Below are 19,263 nucleotides of genomic sequence, written 5' to 3'. Positions count from 1 at the left end.
TTAAAAAACTTTTTGTTTACAATTAACTAGTTTTTTATACACAAACATCATATATTTGTTTATTGGGTAAGTGTCAAAATTGCACTAAAGGACACTTTTACAAGAAGACACTTTTGCCTCAAAGATATTTTTGCACTGGCTAAATTTTATTTTTTTTATTTATAGTTAGCACTAGTTTTCTAAAAATTTTTAACTAGGCATTAGTGTCTTAGTTATTTTGAAAATTTTAAATACATCCAGAATTATCCTGAGTGTACCCAGTAATAGTATACCGAGTTTGTGGCTACCATTCTTGTTTGATATAAAATTATCCTTAAGAATATATTTCATAAGTATATATAATATATGGGTAGCTGTCAGATTTTTACGAGCGTACAAAATTGCACGAGGGGACAAAATTGCACGAGGGGACAAAGTTGCACAAAAATACTTTTGCACAAGCAGACAATTTTGCACGGAGACATTTTTGCATGAGTTGAATTTTTCTTCTTTTTAAATTAATTTATTTTCTTTTATTAATTTTTCTTGTTTTTTTTATATTAGTTTTTATGAGTTGTTTTTTTTACTATCACTTACACCTCTAACCCTTACCCTTAATCAGTAACTTTTTTTTCTTTTAATTTTTTTTTCTGTTTTTTTTTTTCTGCTTTTTTTACTCTTGTGCAAAACTGTAGTTCGTGTAAAATTGACCCTCCGTGCAAAATTGTCTTTGTCCAATTTTGTCCCCTCGTGCAAATTTGTTTTTGTGCAAAAGTATATTTGTGCAATTTTGTGTCCTCGTGCAATTTAGTAACCTCCTGCAATTTTGTCTTTGAGCAATTTTGACTCATTTCCATATTATATGTAAAACAACAAATTTAAAATATTAGGATTACTATAACTTTAAGAGGGAGCAGTTGTTCAACAAAATTTTAAACTATTCACAGAAATATTTTATGTTACTGTATACTAAATTTCATCTTAGCCAGGGTCAAAAAAAATTATTTTGTAAAATGAAAAATAAAACATTTTTTTGAACAACTGCTGCCTCTTAAACTTACAGTAACCAAATATTTAACGAGCTGCATTTGTAGAGATTTTACACAATTTGAAATACTTAAATGAGAATAAAATAGTTAAATTAAAATTGTTAAGACATTTATAAAATTGAAATAGATTAAAATTGTATTGTATGTTTTATATTAAAAAAAGAAAATATTTTAAGTTTATAAATAGAACTAAATTATAGAGTCAGTAGAAGAATCTAATCCAAAAGAAGCTTTAAGTTAACAATTCACTATTTTTACTCTAAAGGATGTATGTACCTGTATGTTTACAACAAAGGATTGAATTAACTAAACTTTAATTATCTGTCTTGCTTGTATCATTTTATATATATTTAATATTCAAAACACAACAATCTAAGTATATAAAACTGAAAGAAGCTGCTCACGGAAAACAAAGTCTTTTGAAACTAACAGAATCTGGATCCGCCAAATCTCAGCTATATCACTACCCCTTACCCTTACCATTGGTCAATATTTTTTTTTTTTCTAAATACTTTATTGAATTTATCTATTTTTTTCTAACTATCACTATTACCCCTAACCCTTAACCTTGGTCAATTGCTTTTTTTATCGAATTTTTTTTACTATCATTGTTACCCCTAACCCTTTCCCTTGGTTTTTTATTATTATTTTTTTTTTAATTTAAATTTATTTTTCACTAGTGTGCAAAATTGACCCTTTGTGCATATTTGACCCTTTGTACAAAAGCATCTTAGTACATATTTGACCTGTCCCCACATTTATTGATAGGATTGCAAAAGACTCAGGGTGATTAGAATAACATAGGTAAGTCTGAAACTTTTGAAAAACTGATTCTGACTCAGACTAGTCTAAAAGTTATTTGAATGACTCAGCTAGTTTGTTTTTTCAGCTAATCTTTTTTCTTAATATTTATGTTTTTATTTTGATATTTAAACTATTTTAAATTGATTTAAAGTTTTTTTTTCAGTTTTTGGCTCACATTCTGTTCAATTTTCTTGCAAACTCAGGCTATTTTTGGTCACTCAGGCTGGCTATTTTGCCTTAAGTTGCAAAGATGTGTTAAGGAAAAATTGTAACTCAATAACAAACAACATTAAATATTGAAATACTATTCTAATTTCTAGAAGTTTTTTATATTAATATAAAACTCATTTATTAATAACATGATTTCTAAGCGTTAATATAGGCAGGTCAACTTGGTATGAAATTTAAAAAAATGAAGAAATTTAAAAAAAGTTTAAAGCTGAAAAGAGGAGCAGGGATTAATCAAAGTCACAAAAACAAACAAAAAAGTAGAGAGAGGCTAGTTTTAAAAGTTGGACAGCGCCCTTTGTATCTGGTTTTGTCAGGAACGTGAGAAGGGTAGTCCAATAACTGGTCAAATACACTTAGAAAGTGCCTCTTAATTGCACCGTTAAATTTCATGTGAACATTCTAGGTCATTTTTAGCAAGTCTTGTTCAAATTCATATTAGTATAGGTTTTTACTTATCCGGACATGTTTACAAAAAAATCTTGCCAAACGTGTACGGATAAGTGAATAAGCACTGTACTTGTTTTTAAATTATAGACCATAGACATCTCGTTTTTGTACAAACTTTTGGCTTGCAAGTTCTAATGAACAATGATTCAAGAACTGAGAAATGGTAAAAGTTTCTTGCTCTATACATAGAATAGAACTTTGAAACTTCTGTTTAATTAGTTTTCAGCAAAACTAGGATTGTTGAGGGGGAGTTCTTTGATGGATGATTGTTCGCCTTGGGCTATACGTTGCCATAAAAAAAACCTTTTTAGCTATTTCGTAAGATGCTGCTCTCGTCCAACATGGAAACGTTAAGATGAACGTCCTACGTCTTAATTCTTGCAAGTCAAATAAAAATGCATACTACGTTACTTAATTTGTCATTAGGTTTGGAACAGACTTGGTAAAAAGCACTGAGTTTAGTGCTAAAAATTTCCGGCAATGCGATTTAAATTAATATTTTTATTTACTTAAGTTGTACTGAAGGGTTTTTTAATAATAACAAAGTGCTTTTTACTAAGTCAGGTGAGGCATATTTCACTATTCTGTTTATCAGGTAGTTGGTGTAGTACGCAACACTTATTAAAACTCTTTTAAAGGTGGATTTGATAGCTATTGAAACTTGTATAGAAAACATAATTTAGTCTTTACCTAAAAATAATTTGTATACAACTTTCTTACAAAATTCAGTACTAAAACAAAACTTAAAACTATTTTCTTTAATTTAAATGTATAACGTTAACAACTTTGGTTATTTTTTGAGAAAGATAAAACTTTTTAATTAAAAATTTTATATATAAAACAATGTTAATATTACTAAACTAACAAAAAATAAACTAAATAACTTTTAAAAAAGTTTTTTTTTTGATATTTTGTTAATCTAAATAAAAAAGTTTAAAAATAGAATAATTAAATTAAATTGGTTATTTATTAAAAAAATGTAAGTATTTAAAAATGTTTATCTTTTATTTGAATACTTTTTTATAATACAATTTACATTAAACTTATAAAAAAGTTTGTTAAGAAATTAAGTATACAATCATAAGTACTTTATACTTTAAAGATGACAATTAAAGTTTTCAACTTAAATATAAGGTGAATGTATTGAAACATTGTATTGTTAATAAAATTTGAATTTTATAATTGATACACTTATAAGAGTATAAATGTATTTAATGTTAAAACTTATACAATTAAAATGAGTTTAGCAATCCTTAATTCTTTTAAATTTTTTGCTTTTTAAGTTATGAGCCTACAAAGTTTATTTGTTTTGTTGCCGAGTTAATGATATTTAATAATTAGTTTTTCTATGTGATAGCTCAACTTAAATTTTGAGCTTACATATCAGATTTAAATAGTTTGCGTTGAATGTTAAAAATTGTGTTTTAAAAATAAGTCCTATTTTAAAATATAATTTTTAAGCTCAGTAAACCATTAAAAAATACTTAATATCAAGAAGCAAGGTAAGAAGTCTGCTATAAAGTCTGCTTTTTTTTTATAGTAAAAAAACATAGGTTTTAACTCTACCCCTTGCAATGATAAACGTTTTCTGGGGAATTTTGAATTTTATCTTAATATTTTTTCTTGTTTAATTGCATACAAAAAGTAAAAATAATTTTTAAAATACAAGTAAACAATTTAGTAAATTTAATAGCTTTCTTATTGAAGACACAAACCAAAAGTTTTGTTCATTACTAATATTTAAATAATTAACTTAAATGATTTTCTTAAAAGTAAACAAAAAACTATCCTTTATTTCAATATGGATTTTTTTTTGAAACTACCTGAGTAAAGTATTTCAAAGTTTGATGTTATCATATTTTCTGATCAACTCAGGCCAACTTAGGCTAGCTTTATGTGACTCAGGATAGATTTTATTATAAGTGGCAACCCTTAAGGGTATAGGAAAGTCCTCCTTGTTATATTAGATTTAGACATAGTTACCACTCTTTGAGTCAAAAAATCTTCTCTTTGTGACCAGAAACTTACCTGAGTAACCTTAAACTTTCCTAAGTTTCCCTGATAAGTTTGAAATCCTTAAAAGTTTATTATTTACTCAGAATTGCCACTCATTTTTTCAACATTTTTTTAGGATTTCCAAATTTCATCCAGGTTTTTAGAAGTACACATTTTTGGTTCTATTTTCAGTTCAAAGCTAAGTTTAAGGTAAAAAACTGTGTTAAACAGCATAAAAACATTGAAAAGATACTGTATAGCTAATTTAAATATGTTTTTCAATTAAAAAAGTTTTGATGAAGATACTTTTTTTTTATTTCTATGATAAGTTTTTTGAGTCAAAATGAAGTTTTACTACTGAACATGTGAAAATTGTTAAAACTTCAGGTTTTATTTTCAAAATAACTCAAATTCCAGGTAAAGTGGCAACCCTGTTTTATTTTAAATTAAATTGTTAATTCTAAAAATACTGAAGAACTAGCTGCAAGGTTAAAAATTTCCAAATAAGCACTTGAAAATAAATAAAATTAACTTTTTTGAACAAAATATTGAAACTGATTAACTAAATCTCATTCTATATCTACAAAAAATTTCCCTTAGATTTTTCAAAAAATCTTAAAACTTCCCTGACATTTTCAGAAAAAATCAAAACTGGCCTGAGTTTCCCTAAGTTTAAAAAAGAAGTCAAAACTCCCTGAGTCTCCCTGAGTTTCCCTGAGATCTTCTATAATTTGAAAACTCCCAGAGTTTCTCTGAATTCCTTGAGTGTGTGGCTAATATTTTTTGTATTAAGCTTGGGTAGCTAAATCAAGGCACATCAAATTGGGTAGTTTGTTTTGTGTTTATTATTAACTTCAATTAATTTTTAAAAAATGTCCTATATATGTACAGCTTAGGTTGGTCAGGGTTAGGTTTAGATTTAAAATTTTAGAAAAGTGAGTTGGGGATAAGGATTTAAATGTAATTTTTTTTTTATTACCTAAACTAACATACACCATACTTACTATGAATGAAAAAAATTTTGAATTCTTACTATTGCAGCCAACCTGTATTATATATCTACAAAAAGAAACTCATAAAAATTCCCCTCTTTGTTACCATTAAAGTTAAATGATAGTTAAACTGCATAGTTATTTAATATTTAATAACTTCTTACTTAATTCGTTACGTTTATTTAGATTTAAATTGTGAACGATCGGTAAAACTAAAAAATAAAAAATACAATGAACGAACTACATAAGTCTTCATCCTTCCTAGATCATTAAAAACACAAAAATCAATCTTTATTTTAAGGGTATTTAAAATGCTTGGTATTTTTTACAAAAATAATTTCTTGAAATAATATTCTTCTTTCATCATAGCTAAATTTTAAGTTTCAAGACAATAATCTCAATGAAAAAGCTATTAAAATACAAAAAATATCAAGAATTCAATGCTAAGTCCATCCTAGTTAGTTAAAAATGCTCATCGAGTTTTTAGTACCTTATTTCATGTTCAAGCCTCCGTGGTGCATTTTATTTTAAGATAAGTAATACATCATTTCTTCTCGAAAAAAACCAAAATAGAAACTTGCTTTTCTTTTACTTTACTAGTAATCAAACTTCTAGCTACACAACTCTACAATGATTGTCGGAAGATAAAGTCTGTTGCACAGGTCAAAGTTGAAAGCAGGGCTGCATAGTTACCAGAAGTTAAGAGTTCAGAATACTGAGTGTTTTACTTTAACCAAACTTTTCATGTTCGAGCAGTTAAGTGGCGACTTGTTCATAGAAGACTGACAACTATGTTTAATTAAGATCCAAAAACAAAATTAATTAACAACAAGGCAGTGCTGAGCGATTTTTTTTAATAAGTTGGTTGTTACAAAAAAAAATTATTTATAGTTTTTCACTGTTTCATAGTAGGTTAGCTAAAATAGTGTGGTTTTTTAATACTTCAATAGTAATTGTTTCAGTTATCGTCAGCAAAACTGAGATGTATTAAAGTCATCAAAAACAAGTACTAGACTGTACAAGTGTGCAGTGTACAGTACATCAACAATAAATTGTGTAACAATCTGCGACCTGGTTTCAACGTTATTAGAACTCACCAGGCAGACATAGTCACAACACGAAAAAGGTAACAGCGTGACTATGTCTGCCTGGTGAGTCCTTACTTGGCTTATACATTTTCTAACAATTCTAACTGATTTATTCTTTAGAAATACACTCTTTCTTATTGTATCACAAAATATTTTAACATGAATTTTCTTTTTGTATTGTATTCTACGTAAAACAAACATTTACAAGCTATTACAACACAAAAGCTTTTAAAATATTAGTTGATTTTATTACCGTAACATACTTATTAGTTTTTAAATAATATCTTTATTATTGAAATAAACCTACTTTTAATATATTCTTATTTGCTAATACTTGTACTCATTTTCCGTTTTTATTTTTCTATTAATACTAGTTCTATTCTAAGCTATCAATCTCAACACGAGCATTTTTTTATAACTTTGAAGTTGTTATTAGTGCTTCGCTTTTGACAACGGTATAAAATTAAGTAATAAAATTAATAGAAAAATAAAACTACGTATGTCATTTCCTTTTTAATAAGAATATCATTGGAAACTAATTATTAAAAATAAAAAAAATCAAGTGATTTTAGGATGCCAATGATTTTTTTGAACACATTAAAATCTTATACAAAAATAAAACTAATAATGAATTTTTTTAACTGTTTTAATTTTTTTATTACACAAAATTAATGTAAGTAATGCTATTAAATTACAAATTTAAAATAGATAAATTTGCTATGATAGTCTTAAAACATTATTCAATTAAAGATTATATGAAGTTTACTCATTTTGAAAGTTCGGATCGGAAGGTTTATTTATAATATAACAACAGAATAAAATTGTTAAACACTGACAATACTAAAGTACAAATTTTAGTTAAGTATGAAGATTGAAGACTTTTTAATATTTAGCTAAAAATAATATGTCAAAAAAGAGTTAAATGTGAACAATCTGTGTAAAAGTTTGAATTTGCAATAAGTAACATTTTGCTGATTATAGTTATGTTTAAGACAGAATTACTAAAATAAGCACTTTTAAATTATAAAGTACTTGAAACTGGATTTTTTAAAAAGCATTTTAAATTTAAAATTTTTTAAAAATCTATACTACAACAATAGGAACACTAAAAATAATTTACATACAGTGCTTATTCACTTATCCGGACTTCGCTTATCCGGACGCTTACTTATCCGGACAGTGTCGGTCAGAAGAAAATTCAAAACAATTTCAATATAAAACACTAACACTTTTGTATGATACAAATATTTAAGCTTTTATGCTGTAAAAAAAATTTAAGTAATTTTTAAATTCTACAATTTTGTCCATTAATTGACGTAATATTACTACTAAAAATTACATTCTATCTTTTTTCTAAACTAGTTTAGTTGTCAAAAACTGTTCCATGTAAAGTAAGTCAGTTTTTAAATTTCAAAAGCAATGTTATTCAAAACATAACTTTTAGTTTTTATTTAAACTTTAAAAGTATTTTTTATACGTAATTAAATTCTGGCTTTTTAGAAAATGAGTTTATAACAGTTATTTTATCTTATATTTTTTATACAAACAAAATTGTAAAAACTGTTAGTTTAAACACTTTTTGTTTTAGATAAGATGCGTTACATGTAATATTTAAAATTATACAAGTTTGACACACTTAACATACCAGAAACTTAAAAATAGACAAGAGTTCTAAAAAAGAAAACGGGTTGCACTAACCACTAAAAACAAATTAGTAAAATGGTAAAAAACAATGTGTAAAAGTTTTTTATAATCAAGTAGTTCAGTATAGGCAGGTCGACTTTGTATGAAATTTAAAAAAAATAAAGAAATTTAAAAAAAGTTTAAAGCTGAAAAGAGGAGCAGGGATTAATCAAAGTCACAAAAACAAACAAAAAAGTAAAGAGAGGCTAGTTTTAAAAGTTGGACAGCGCCCTTTGTATCTGGTTTTGTCAGGAACGTGAGAAGGGTAGTCCAATAACTGGTCAAATACACTTAGAAAGTGCCTCTTAATCGCACCGTTAAATTTCATGTGAACATTCTAGGTCATTTTTAGCAAGTCTTGTTCAAATTCATATTAGTATAGGTTTTTACTTATCCGGACATGTTTACGAAAAAATCTTGCCAAACGTGTACGGATAAGTGAATAAGCACTGTACTTGTTTTTAAATTATAGACCATAGACATCTCGTTTTTGTACAAACTTTTGGCTTGCAAGTTCTAATGAACAATGATTCAAGAACTGAGAAATGGTAAAAGTTTCTTGCTCTATACATAGAATAGAACTTTGAAACTTCTGTTTAATTAGTTTTCAGCAAAACTAGGATTGTTGAGGGGGAGTTCTTTGATGGATGATTGTTCGCCTTGGGCTATACGTTGCCATAAAAAAAAACTTTTTAGCTATTTCGTAAGATGCTGCTCTCGTCCAACATGGAAACGTTAAGATGAACGTCCTACGTCTTAATTCTTGCAAGTCAAATAAAAATGCATACTACGTTACTTAATTTGTCATTAGGTTTGGAACAGACTTGGTAAAAAGCACTGAGTTTAGTGCTAAAAATTTCCGGCAATGCGATTTAAATTAATATTTTTATTTACTTAAGTCGTACTGAAGGGTTTTTTAACAATAACAAAGTGCTTTTTACTAAGTCAGGTGAGGCATATTTCACTATTCTGTTTATCAGGTAGTTGGTGTAGTACGCAACACTTATTAAAACTCTTTTTAAAGGTGGATTTAATAGCTATTGAAACTTGCCTAGAAAAAATTATTAAGTTTTTACCCAAAAATAATTCGTATACAACTTTCTTACAAAATTCAGTACCAAAACAAAACTTAAAACAATTTTCTTCAACTTAAATGTATAAGGTTAATAATTTTGGTTATTTTTTGAGAAAGATAATACTTTTTAATAAAAAAATTTATATATAAAACAATGTTTATATAACAAAACTATCAAAAAATAAACTAAATAACTTTAAAAAAAGTTTTTTTTGATATATTGTCAATCTAAATAAAAAAAGTTTAAAAATAGATTAATTAAATTAAATTAATTATTTAGTTAAAAGGTGTAAGTATTTAAATTTTTTTAATTATAAATCATTTATCTGAATACTTTTTTGTAATATAAGTTACATTAAACTTATAAAAAAGTTTGTTAAGAAATTAAGTATACAATCATAAGTATTTTATAATTTAAAGATGACAATTAAAGTTTTCAACTTAAATATGAGGTGAATGTATTGAAACATTGTATTGTTAATAGAAATTAAATTTTATAACTGATACATATATAAGAGTATAAATGTATTTAATGTTAAAACTTATACAATTAAAATGAATTTTGAAATCCTTAAATTTTTTTAATTTTTGCTTTTTAAGTTATGAGCCTACAAACTTTATTTGTTTTGTTCTTGAGTTAATGATATTTTATAATTAGTTTTTATATGTGATAGCTCAACTTAAATTTTGAGCTTACATATCAGATTTAAATAGTTTGCGTTGAATGTTAAAAATTGTGTTTTAAAAATAAGTCCTATTTTAAAATGTCTTTTTAAGCTCAGTAAACCATTAAAAAATACTTGATATTAAGAAGCAAGGTAGGAAGTCTGCTATAAAAAAAGTAAAGTTCATCTTACTTTATTTGTTTTTATCTTAAGATTATTTCTTGTTTAATTGCATACAAAATGTAAACATAATTTTTAAGATACAAATAAACACGTTAGTAAATTAAATAGCTTTCTTATTGAAGACATAAACCAAAAGTTTTGTTCATTACTAATATTTAAATAATTAACTTTAATGGATTTCTTAAAATTAAAAGTAAACAAAAAACTATCATTTATTTCAATATTGATTTTTTTTGAAACTACCTAAGTAAAGTGTTTCAAAGTTTGATGTTATCATATTTTCTGATCAACTCAGGCCAACTTAGGCTAGCTTTATGTGACTCAGGATAGATTTCTGTCACTTCAGCTAGCTTTTTATAATAAGTGGCAACCCTTAAGGGTATAGGAGAGTCCGCCTTGTTTTATACATGTTATTCTTATTTTGTAGAATATTATCCTACCTACCAGACACTTTTTTTCTTCTCAACAAAATGTAGTTGAGAACACTAAAATAACAAATTGTAGCTTTTGATATATAAACTAGTAAAGTTGATGAGCTCAATAAATTTTCAATAGGTGGCACAAACTATTAAAGCAAAAAATACTGTTTTATGACAAATCTATCTTCTTCATCTGACAGATCTTCTGAAACTTATAAAATTAAATCCATTACTAATACTTCAATGTTTTCAATGTAAAATTTGTTTTAAGTGCATAGGGAGGGGGGTTAAAACACTTTTTTCACAATTTGATTTTATTTTATATAGTTTTTACTAAGCTACAAGATGCTTTTTACAGACTTAAGAAATTCTAAATAATTTTTTAGATATAGTGGGCCAACAATAGATTCCTTAGGGAGGCGCAAACTAAAAGGGCATTTGTTTTAAAACTCAGTCTAACTCAGGATAGTTTTGCTTTTTTTTTTAAACCTTAGATAGCTTTATAGTTTTTTAATAATCTCAGGACACTTTTTTTTAGATTTTTAGTAAGGTTTAATAGCAATATATATTTTTAACTAATTTTGTTGAAGAACTTAATTTTATTAAGTATGAAAATTATAAAAAAGCTTTTTCAAGGATTTGAAAAAACTCAGGATGACTCAGGAAAGTTTTTTTTGACTCATAGAGTGGCAACCATAATACATATGTAATTATTTTTATTAATTTAAATACATTTTTTTAAACAAAAATTTAATTATTTATTAAGAAATAAGGAAACTTATACTTATAAAAACTTGAAACAAGTTCCGAAAATTTTGAAAAAGTTTCTAAAGTTTAGTGGATTCCCTATAAATTAAAAGTTTTATACTGTTGAAAAATTGACTTATAGTTTTTACTTCAAAAAATTTTAAAAATAAGACCCAATGTTAGTTTTTGTAAAAATATGCCCAACTCCCCTTTATTTATAATACTTATCATATTCAAAATAATAGTAGTCGTTAAGTAAATACATAGTATTTTTTATTCAAGTTAATTAACTTTGTTGAGTTACATGGTATTCATATTTTATTAAAGTTCCCTAATTGAAAGTTTTTATAACAAGTTTATGGCTTTTTAATATTTTTTAACTTTAATTTAACCTTTTTTTCATTAAAAAATTAAAAAAATGTAAAATTTAAAGCTTTCAGTATTTAAATGAACAGAAAATGTTAATAACTCTTCTAAGACAAGCACGTCATTTCAATTTTGTTGCACGTACAGTACTTGTTGATAACTCTCCTGGTGTAGAGAATGCAATAGACAAGGCAGTACAACAAATGGAATCGAGACTTAACAAAGAAGGCATTCTTCAAACTATGAAAAGAAACAGGTATTATGAAAAGCCATGGATGAGAAGGCGCCGTCTGGCACATCAAGAAGTAAAAAAAGTGTATAATAGAGAAATGGATAGAAAATTGAATTTTCTACTTAAAGTAAAAAGGGAAGACCCATGGAGAGTTTGAACTGTAACATACGGTTATCAAATAGAACTCTATACAGTTTATGTTATCTTTATAATGCATATTTTATTTAAGCTTAAAAGCTTAATTTTTGAACATTAGGCGATTATATTTATGATAAATTCTTTAAACATTTCTAATAAGTTTATTTTTTAGAATATTTGAAATGATGAAATTGTTAAGTAAAAAAGAATGGTTGGCTATCACATTAAGATGCAACAGCTTGTTTTCAAAAAATAAATTTAATTTTAATGTAAGCAATAAGTTTGTTGCAACAATGACAAAGTCTTCTGAACCTAGTTTTTTGTTAAAGACAAATAAACAAAATTTACTTTCTAATATTAGGAGGTCAATGTTTATCCAAACATTTGACACTCCTAATCCCAACAGTCTTAAGTTTATGCCAGGTATTGATGTTCTTGGAGAAGGATCGGTGGACTTTCCTGACTGGAGTCACTCACACAAGTCTCCTTTAGCAAAAAGATTATTTTCAATTGAAGGGGTAAGCATATTATTTGTTTTCTTTTTGTTTAGAATATTTAGTACAAAATGTTTCTGCTTTGTTTTTGTATTCTTTATAATTATACATAGTAAAAGTAAAAATGTTAAATACTTTGCACTATCATTAGTTTTAAGCAAATACCATTTTATTTCTTGTTAAAGAGTATAAATATAAAAGCTCAGTTCTGTAAAGTTATTTACTGCTGTACCCTTTTTTATTCTAATGTACTGTGTTTGAAAATATTTTCTGAGTTGTTTGTTTTATACAAGCATAATATATTCCTAGTGTAGTTGTCGATTAATTGTACAATCAAAAGGGTACTAAATTATAGACTAGTAAAATATCTTTAATTTTTTCAAATACAATTTTACTGAACCTGTCTGCTACTTTCTTTTTTTTTTTTATAAAACTAAATTTTTTACTATATAACTTCATGGTGAAACAATTTAATAGGTTCAAATATATAAAACCAATACTTATTTAAAAATAGATATATTTATATGTGTATTTATTATATAACATTGACTTTGCTTATGCATCAGGGTTACCATAAAACCTGGAATTTGAATATATAGGATAAAAAACGTTGAAAAATCTGGTATTTGAAAAATGTTTACATGTAAAATGATGAAATTTTGATTAGATTTAGAAAATGTATCATATACAATAAATTTTTTATATCATTTAAAGTTTTATTTATTATCAAACAAACTAAAGTAAGATTACAGTATCATTTCAATGTTTCTATAATATTTAAGAAAGTTTCTTACCTTTAAATTGAATTTAATTTTATTTCAAAAATTAAAAAAATAACTGGTACTTTCAAAAATCTAAAAGAATTTCAAAAAACCTGGAATTTTTTTTTCAAAATGCTTATGGCAACCCTGTAAATACCTAAGGCATAGTTACTTTAGAACTTTTTCATGCATGGGTTTATAACTAAGTTTTAAATAATATTTTAATGCTAATTAAAAAATTGTATACCAGCATTCAAACTTTTTGCATGTATTTTTTTTATCAATTAAAGCTTCTAAAATCATTAAAATCAAAACTAATTTTTTTTTAATCAAATTTTATTTGTTTAGAACTGCTCATATAAAAAACTCTAAAGAGCACTTTTGTATTCTAAAGTAACTTCTTAGCACTACTTAACTAAGATTAATTTTATAAGTTTAGTTTTTATAAGCTCAAGCATTAATAAAAAGTTTTTTTTTTGAAGATAAGATACCAAGCTACATTCCTGGTTTAGCTTAATTAAGTAATTATGTTTTATAGGTTAAATCTGTGTTTTTTGGACCTAATTTCATCACAGTAACAAGATCGAATGAAGATGTTAACTGGGGCATTTTAAAACCAGAGATATATGAAGTCATTCAGGAGTTTTTCAGTGTGTCCAATCTACCTATTCTAACAGGTAACTTGACTCTTTTAATTTGTTATACTCTTGTATATTTATTAATAAATAATTTAATTAACTAGTTTATTACTTATGGAAAACTATAAAAAGAATTCTAATGAAAAGGCTTGTAATAAAATTTTATTTATCAAGTAACACTCGAAATAAATGTTCAAAAATCTCTCAAATTCAGTTGTTCTCAAATTAAAGCTAGCTTAGAAACAAAAATATGAAATCCAAATTATTTTTATTATTATTTTGTTGCAAAGTACAGTTGATGTTAAAAAAGTTATTATTTTTCAACATGTAAGATAATATGTTAGTTTAGTTTTTTGTACTTTTTCATTAGTTAATAGGTTTCATAATCAAATAAAATATTGTATTTGTAAAAATAGTCATGTGTTATATTTTTGAATTTTTGACTTATTTTTAAACTAAATACATTGTTACAGTAGTGGTTGTTCAAAGCATTTAAATCCCTTATCTTATTAGTTTATAGTAGTAAAGGTGGATTTTGTATCAATATAATTTTTGATTTAAGTACAAGTTTGAGCTAAGTTCTATTATATATTTATTTACAGTACACACATTTTATTTTATTTTTGCTTTTTCCCCCAAAAAATCCAAGTAAACTATTTTTTAAGAATAGGTACCTTTATGCTTTTTGCAATGACTCACGCTAATTAAAGCTTTTATCTATACATGACTTTAAAAAATAACTGGGGAATTTTTTTTTATAATTTGTTGAGAACCATAAATATTTAAACTTTTTAATGCTTGAAGGTAAATATATTTCTTAAAAAAAAAAACTCTCACATGTTTTAACTTTTAGTGTTAGTTTAAAACTTTTAAAATTAGTTATAAACATAGTTTTTTATTTTACATTATAAATTAAGTAATTAAAAACGTATCTTATTCTAAAACGAATTTTAATAAAAGTATAGTTATATTTTTGTAAAAATTACTTTTGAATATCTTATAAACATACTATTGCACTTTTTGATAATTCTCTTGTTACAGAATCAGCTCCATCACCAGACACGGTTGTTGATGACGACGATGATGAAATAGTTGCTATGATAAAAGAGTTACTTGATACGAGAATCAGACCAACCGTGATGGAAGATGGTGGGGACATAATTTATGTAGGGTTTGATGAAGCTACTGGTGTGGTTCAACTTCAATTACAAGGTTTTTTTTAGTAAGTTTTAAATATAAAGGAGTTCTATCGGATTTAGAAAGATAATATTTTCTTAGTGTCAACAAATTTTGGGTAAAACAAAAGCTTTTCAAAAAATAAAGTTATAAAATTAGTTCTAAAATTGTTATAAAAGTTTTTGTTGTGAAGTCCAAAACCATATGGACAATATAGTTGGTTAATATACCTTGTTTGTTACAAAACATATTATAGAATTTTTAATTAGTATTCAAAAACAACATGTGAGTTAAACTCTTTTTTTGTTATTCATTTATTTAGAGCGATTTTACGAAAGAGGGCAATATAATTATTAAAAGTGGGTGAAACTAACTGTTGCACAACAAATTTATACTTAAAAATAAATGTTTTATTAACGTGAATGGTATCGCTCTTATAGTTTTGGTACTATTGATATAAAGACTACTACTTTATAAATTAATGTTGATAAATCATATAATAATCTAAAAATTAAAAATTTGAAACTTATATATCAGTTTACAGTATTTTTTTCAGTATGAACTAGACACAATATTTATTAAATTATTTAACAATTTTACTACATTGAGCTTACTATTTTTTTCTAAGGATCTTGTTCAAATTGTCCTTCTTCACAAGTAACCCTTAAGAGTGGTATTCAAAATATGTTGAAGTTTTACATACCTGAAATAACATCAGTTGAAGAGGTATATTCGTTTTTACTATTAATTATTTCTAAAGTAAAAACAATTTCTTTTAAAATATTTGATTTAAATGTATACAAAAATAAGTATCCTATGCCTAGTTTAAATAGCTATGGCACGATTTGAATATGAACAATTTATACATTTATAAAAAGTGTATCTTTTTAAATAATTTTTTAATAGTTAATTATAAACTGGGGGGTCACAACATCATTGAAAATATTTGAATTGGAAGGTTTTATGAAAAATGCTTAGTTAAAAAAACATTAAAAGAAGTCTTTTTTTCTTAATAAAAACATCAGTGTACTTAAAAATAATTATTATGTCTTTTATGGGGTTAAGTTTATTAGCGGTTTATTTATTTTACACAGCTCTAGTCTAAGAGTTATTGAATAATACTTGTTCAATCAACGTTTGTACAAAAGCTTCAAAATTGTTCATCTTAAAACAAACAGTTTTTACAGCACCACGTTAATGGATATTATATAAGATTGTTAAATTAAAAAAAGCTCTAAAAATAGTTATTGTATAGGTACTGTCTAGGAAAATGCTTAGATAATTTGTTAACAGATAAATAAGCTATAAACGCAAAAAGGAGATGATATTGGTTTATAAGTACACAGCTGTTTTTATTAATAATAGATTAATTTTTTAGAATTTTAGTTTTAAACTGAAACCAAGTAGTATTTTTTCCTTGAATTTTTGTGTTCAATGTTTAAATATATCCAAAGTTTTCAAAATGCTTTTAGATTTTTTTTGGTAGATATGTTAACAAAGTCAAGATACAATTATTGGTCATCTTAACTTTTATAACAACTAAAACAAGTAATAAAAATTGGTTGAAATGTTTACGTCATTTTATTTTTAATATATTATAATTATAGGGTATTATCTTATATGCAATTTTTTTACCAACATATAAAGCTAAAGCATCATACTTGTAAGAAGAAATTTAACAAGTTCCAATAAATGATAGTGAGTACTAGTATTTCGTATTGATATTTTTAGCTACCGTTACAAAAGTATTAAATCACCACTAATAAAAAATTAAAACTAGAAAGAAAATGGCTGGTCAATGAGTCAAATAACAAATGATGACTAGAAAAAGTATTTACTTTAATCAAAATGTTAAAAGCACGAATATAAACTAGGAAGTTGCTATTTTAGTAGTTATCTTTACCCAAAAGAAGTTCACAGGAAACCGTTAATAAAAGAAAATTAAAATGTTTGTTACTATTTAAAAAATGGGTAGCTGTCAAATTTGCACGAGCGTACAAAATTGCACGAGGGGACAAAATTGCACAAATATACTTTTGTACGAGGGGATAAAATTGCACGAAATAAAATTGCACGGAGACATTTTTGCACGAGTTAATTTTTTTTTTAATTATTTTTAAATTTTTTTATTAGTTTTGTTACTATTTTATTTATTTTTTATTTTACAATTTTTTACCATCCCTAACCCTTATCCTCGGTTGGTAATTTTTTTTTTAAGTTTCTTTTTAAATTTTATTTAACTTTATTTTTTTTTACTATCACTGTTACACCTAACCCTTACCCTAGGTCAGTAATTTTATTTTATTATAATACTTGTCTTTGAGTTTTTTTTCTATTTTATTTATTATTTCTTAATTTATTATTTTAAATGCAAAAATGTAATTCGTGCAAATTTGGCTGTGTGCAAATCTGGCTCCGTGCAATTTGTGCACTCGTGCAATTTAGTTCCCTCGTGCAATTTTGTCTACGTGCAATTTAGACCCGTTCCCTTAAAAAATATCTTAAACTTAAGATATTAAAAAACTGATTAAAGTTTTTTCCCTTAAAGAATATAAATTAAATAAAAACTGGTGTTTTAACGAGTTTTGTTTGAGAAAAATTCATTGAAAATTACAATATCAATATAAGTTTTTACAGCTTTGTGGCATTTATTCAAAATTCTTAAAACTTTAATCAGGGTTGTCAAAAAACCTGGAATCCCGAAAAAACCTGGAATTTGACAATCAAGGCGAAAAAACCCCGGAAAAATCTATTTTAAACAATTTTTATATGTAAGTAGTAAAATTTCGATTTGACACAAAAAATCTATCGTACAATTAATTTTTTAGTTAGAAAACATATTTAAAGAAACTTTAAGATATCTTTTCAATGTCGTTATACTATTTAACTTAATTTTTTACCTTTTACTTAATTTTAAACTAAAAATAGACCCTAAATGTGTAATTTTAAAAATCTGGAAGAAATTTTGAAAACCCGGAGAAAATTTGCCAAAATTCATTTGGCAACCCTGTTTAATTAGATTTCATTAATTTATAAGTACTGATCATACGGTACTGTAAAGTACTGAGATTGAAGTATGTTTTCTAATTTTAACGTAAAAAAATAGATTTTAACACTTACCTTTTGACACTAATACTTATATATAATTTTATGTATTTTAAAGTGGCTATATTATTAATACTTAATTGTTGAAAGTAACTTAGAATGAATATGTTATTTTTTACATTTTAATTTTCATAGGTTCTTGATAAAGCGGGTCAGGCATCACATGATGAATTTGAAAAACTAGAAAATGTAATCCGAACTAGAGAAATGAAAAATAAACATGATAATAATGATAAAAATTAGTTTAGACTGAATTTTGAAATAAACAATAGGTATAGAGAATATTTGGTTTTAAGGAGATTCTACTACATTGTTAATTTGTAATATCATGTTTAATACAAATTTATATAAAAAATTAAAATTTGAAGTTTAGTAAAGCTTTTAAAATTGTTTATTTTTAAATGTTTTTTGTAGGTTTTTATAGCATTATTAAGTTACCACAATGTAAGCTACTTTTTTAATAAAGCATGACCTTTTCAAGGTTTTTAAACTTAATAGATTTTTATAAAACTTAAAAAACTTAAAAATGTATAATCTCAAAAATTTTAAACTACAATTTTTTTCTATCTATAAGTTTGTTTTAGTAAAAAATATGTTGGTTAATGTGCATACTAAATTTGTTGAAACTTTTTTTTTAACCATAAAGATGTTTAGAATAAAAAAATTTCATGTTTTACAATGACAGCCAATTATTTAAAACACTTCCAATAAGTCTAAGTTCACCATACTGTACCTTAATTTTAAGTATTTCTTTCAGTACCCTAATAAATACATTTAGAAAGTAAAGTAGGTGAATAAAAATTTAATTGTACTTAAATAATATGTAGCTATCAACTACTTTAATACATATAGTTAAGTGATTATTAGACTTTTAGTTTTAAATAAAAATAGTTTTACATTTAACATAAAATAATTACAGTGACTATAGTACATTTAAAAGTTTTACTTCATAATAAAGTTATATTTTTTGCTGTATAGTGTTTAACAGGTATAGGT

At 25.1% G+C, this 19,263-nt stretch overlaps 1 protein-coding gene across 1 annotated transcript; it reads left to right on the top strand.

Annotated features, from left to right (window-relative positions):
- The first annotated feature begins 12,119 nt into the window (after nt 1-12,119).
- On the top strand, nt 12,120-19,038 carry LOC145830188 (NFU1 iron-sulfur cluster scaffold homolog, mitochondrial-like). The gene is made up of 5 exons (XM_082938102.1): nt 12,120-12,611; nt 13,887-14,025; nt 15,028-15,198; nt 15,791-15,888; nt 18,403-19,038. Exons 1-5 carry the CDS (start codon nt 12,276-12,278, stop codon nt 18,508-18,510), a joined length of 852 nt encoding a protein of 283 aa, XP_082794228.1. The 5' UTR covers nt 12,120-12,275; the 3' UTR covers nt 18,511-19,038.
- Nucleotides 19,039-19,263: the final 225 nt, after the last annotated feature.

The sequence above is a fragment of the Thalia democratica genome, chromosome 2 (genome assembly GCF_965202585.1).
Source record: "Thalia democratica chromosome 2, ktThaDemo2.hap1.1, whole genome shotgun sequence".
Classification (NCBI taxonomy): Eukaryota; Metazoa; Chordata; class Thaliacea; order Salpida; family Salpidae; genus Thalia; species Thalia democratica.
This window is presented reverse-complemented; position numbering and strand designations above follow the sequence as displayed.

Bases quoted from the DNA above. Each gene is read 5' to 3' on its own strand.
- LOC145830188 (XM_082938102.1), top strand. From the start codon at position 12,276: ATGATGAAATTGTTAAGTAAAAAAGAATGGTTGGCTATCACATTAAGA. The intron at 15,199-15,790 runs GTTTTTTTTAGT...TTTTTTTCTAAG, and splicing joins GGTTCAACTTCAATTACAAG to GATCTTGTTCAAATTGTCCT. The intron at 15,889-18,402 runs GTATATTCGTTT...TAATTTTCATAG, and splicing joins AAATAACATCAGTTGAAGAG to GTTCTTGATAAAGCGGGTCA.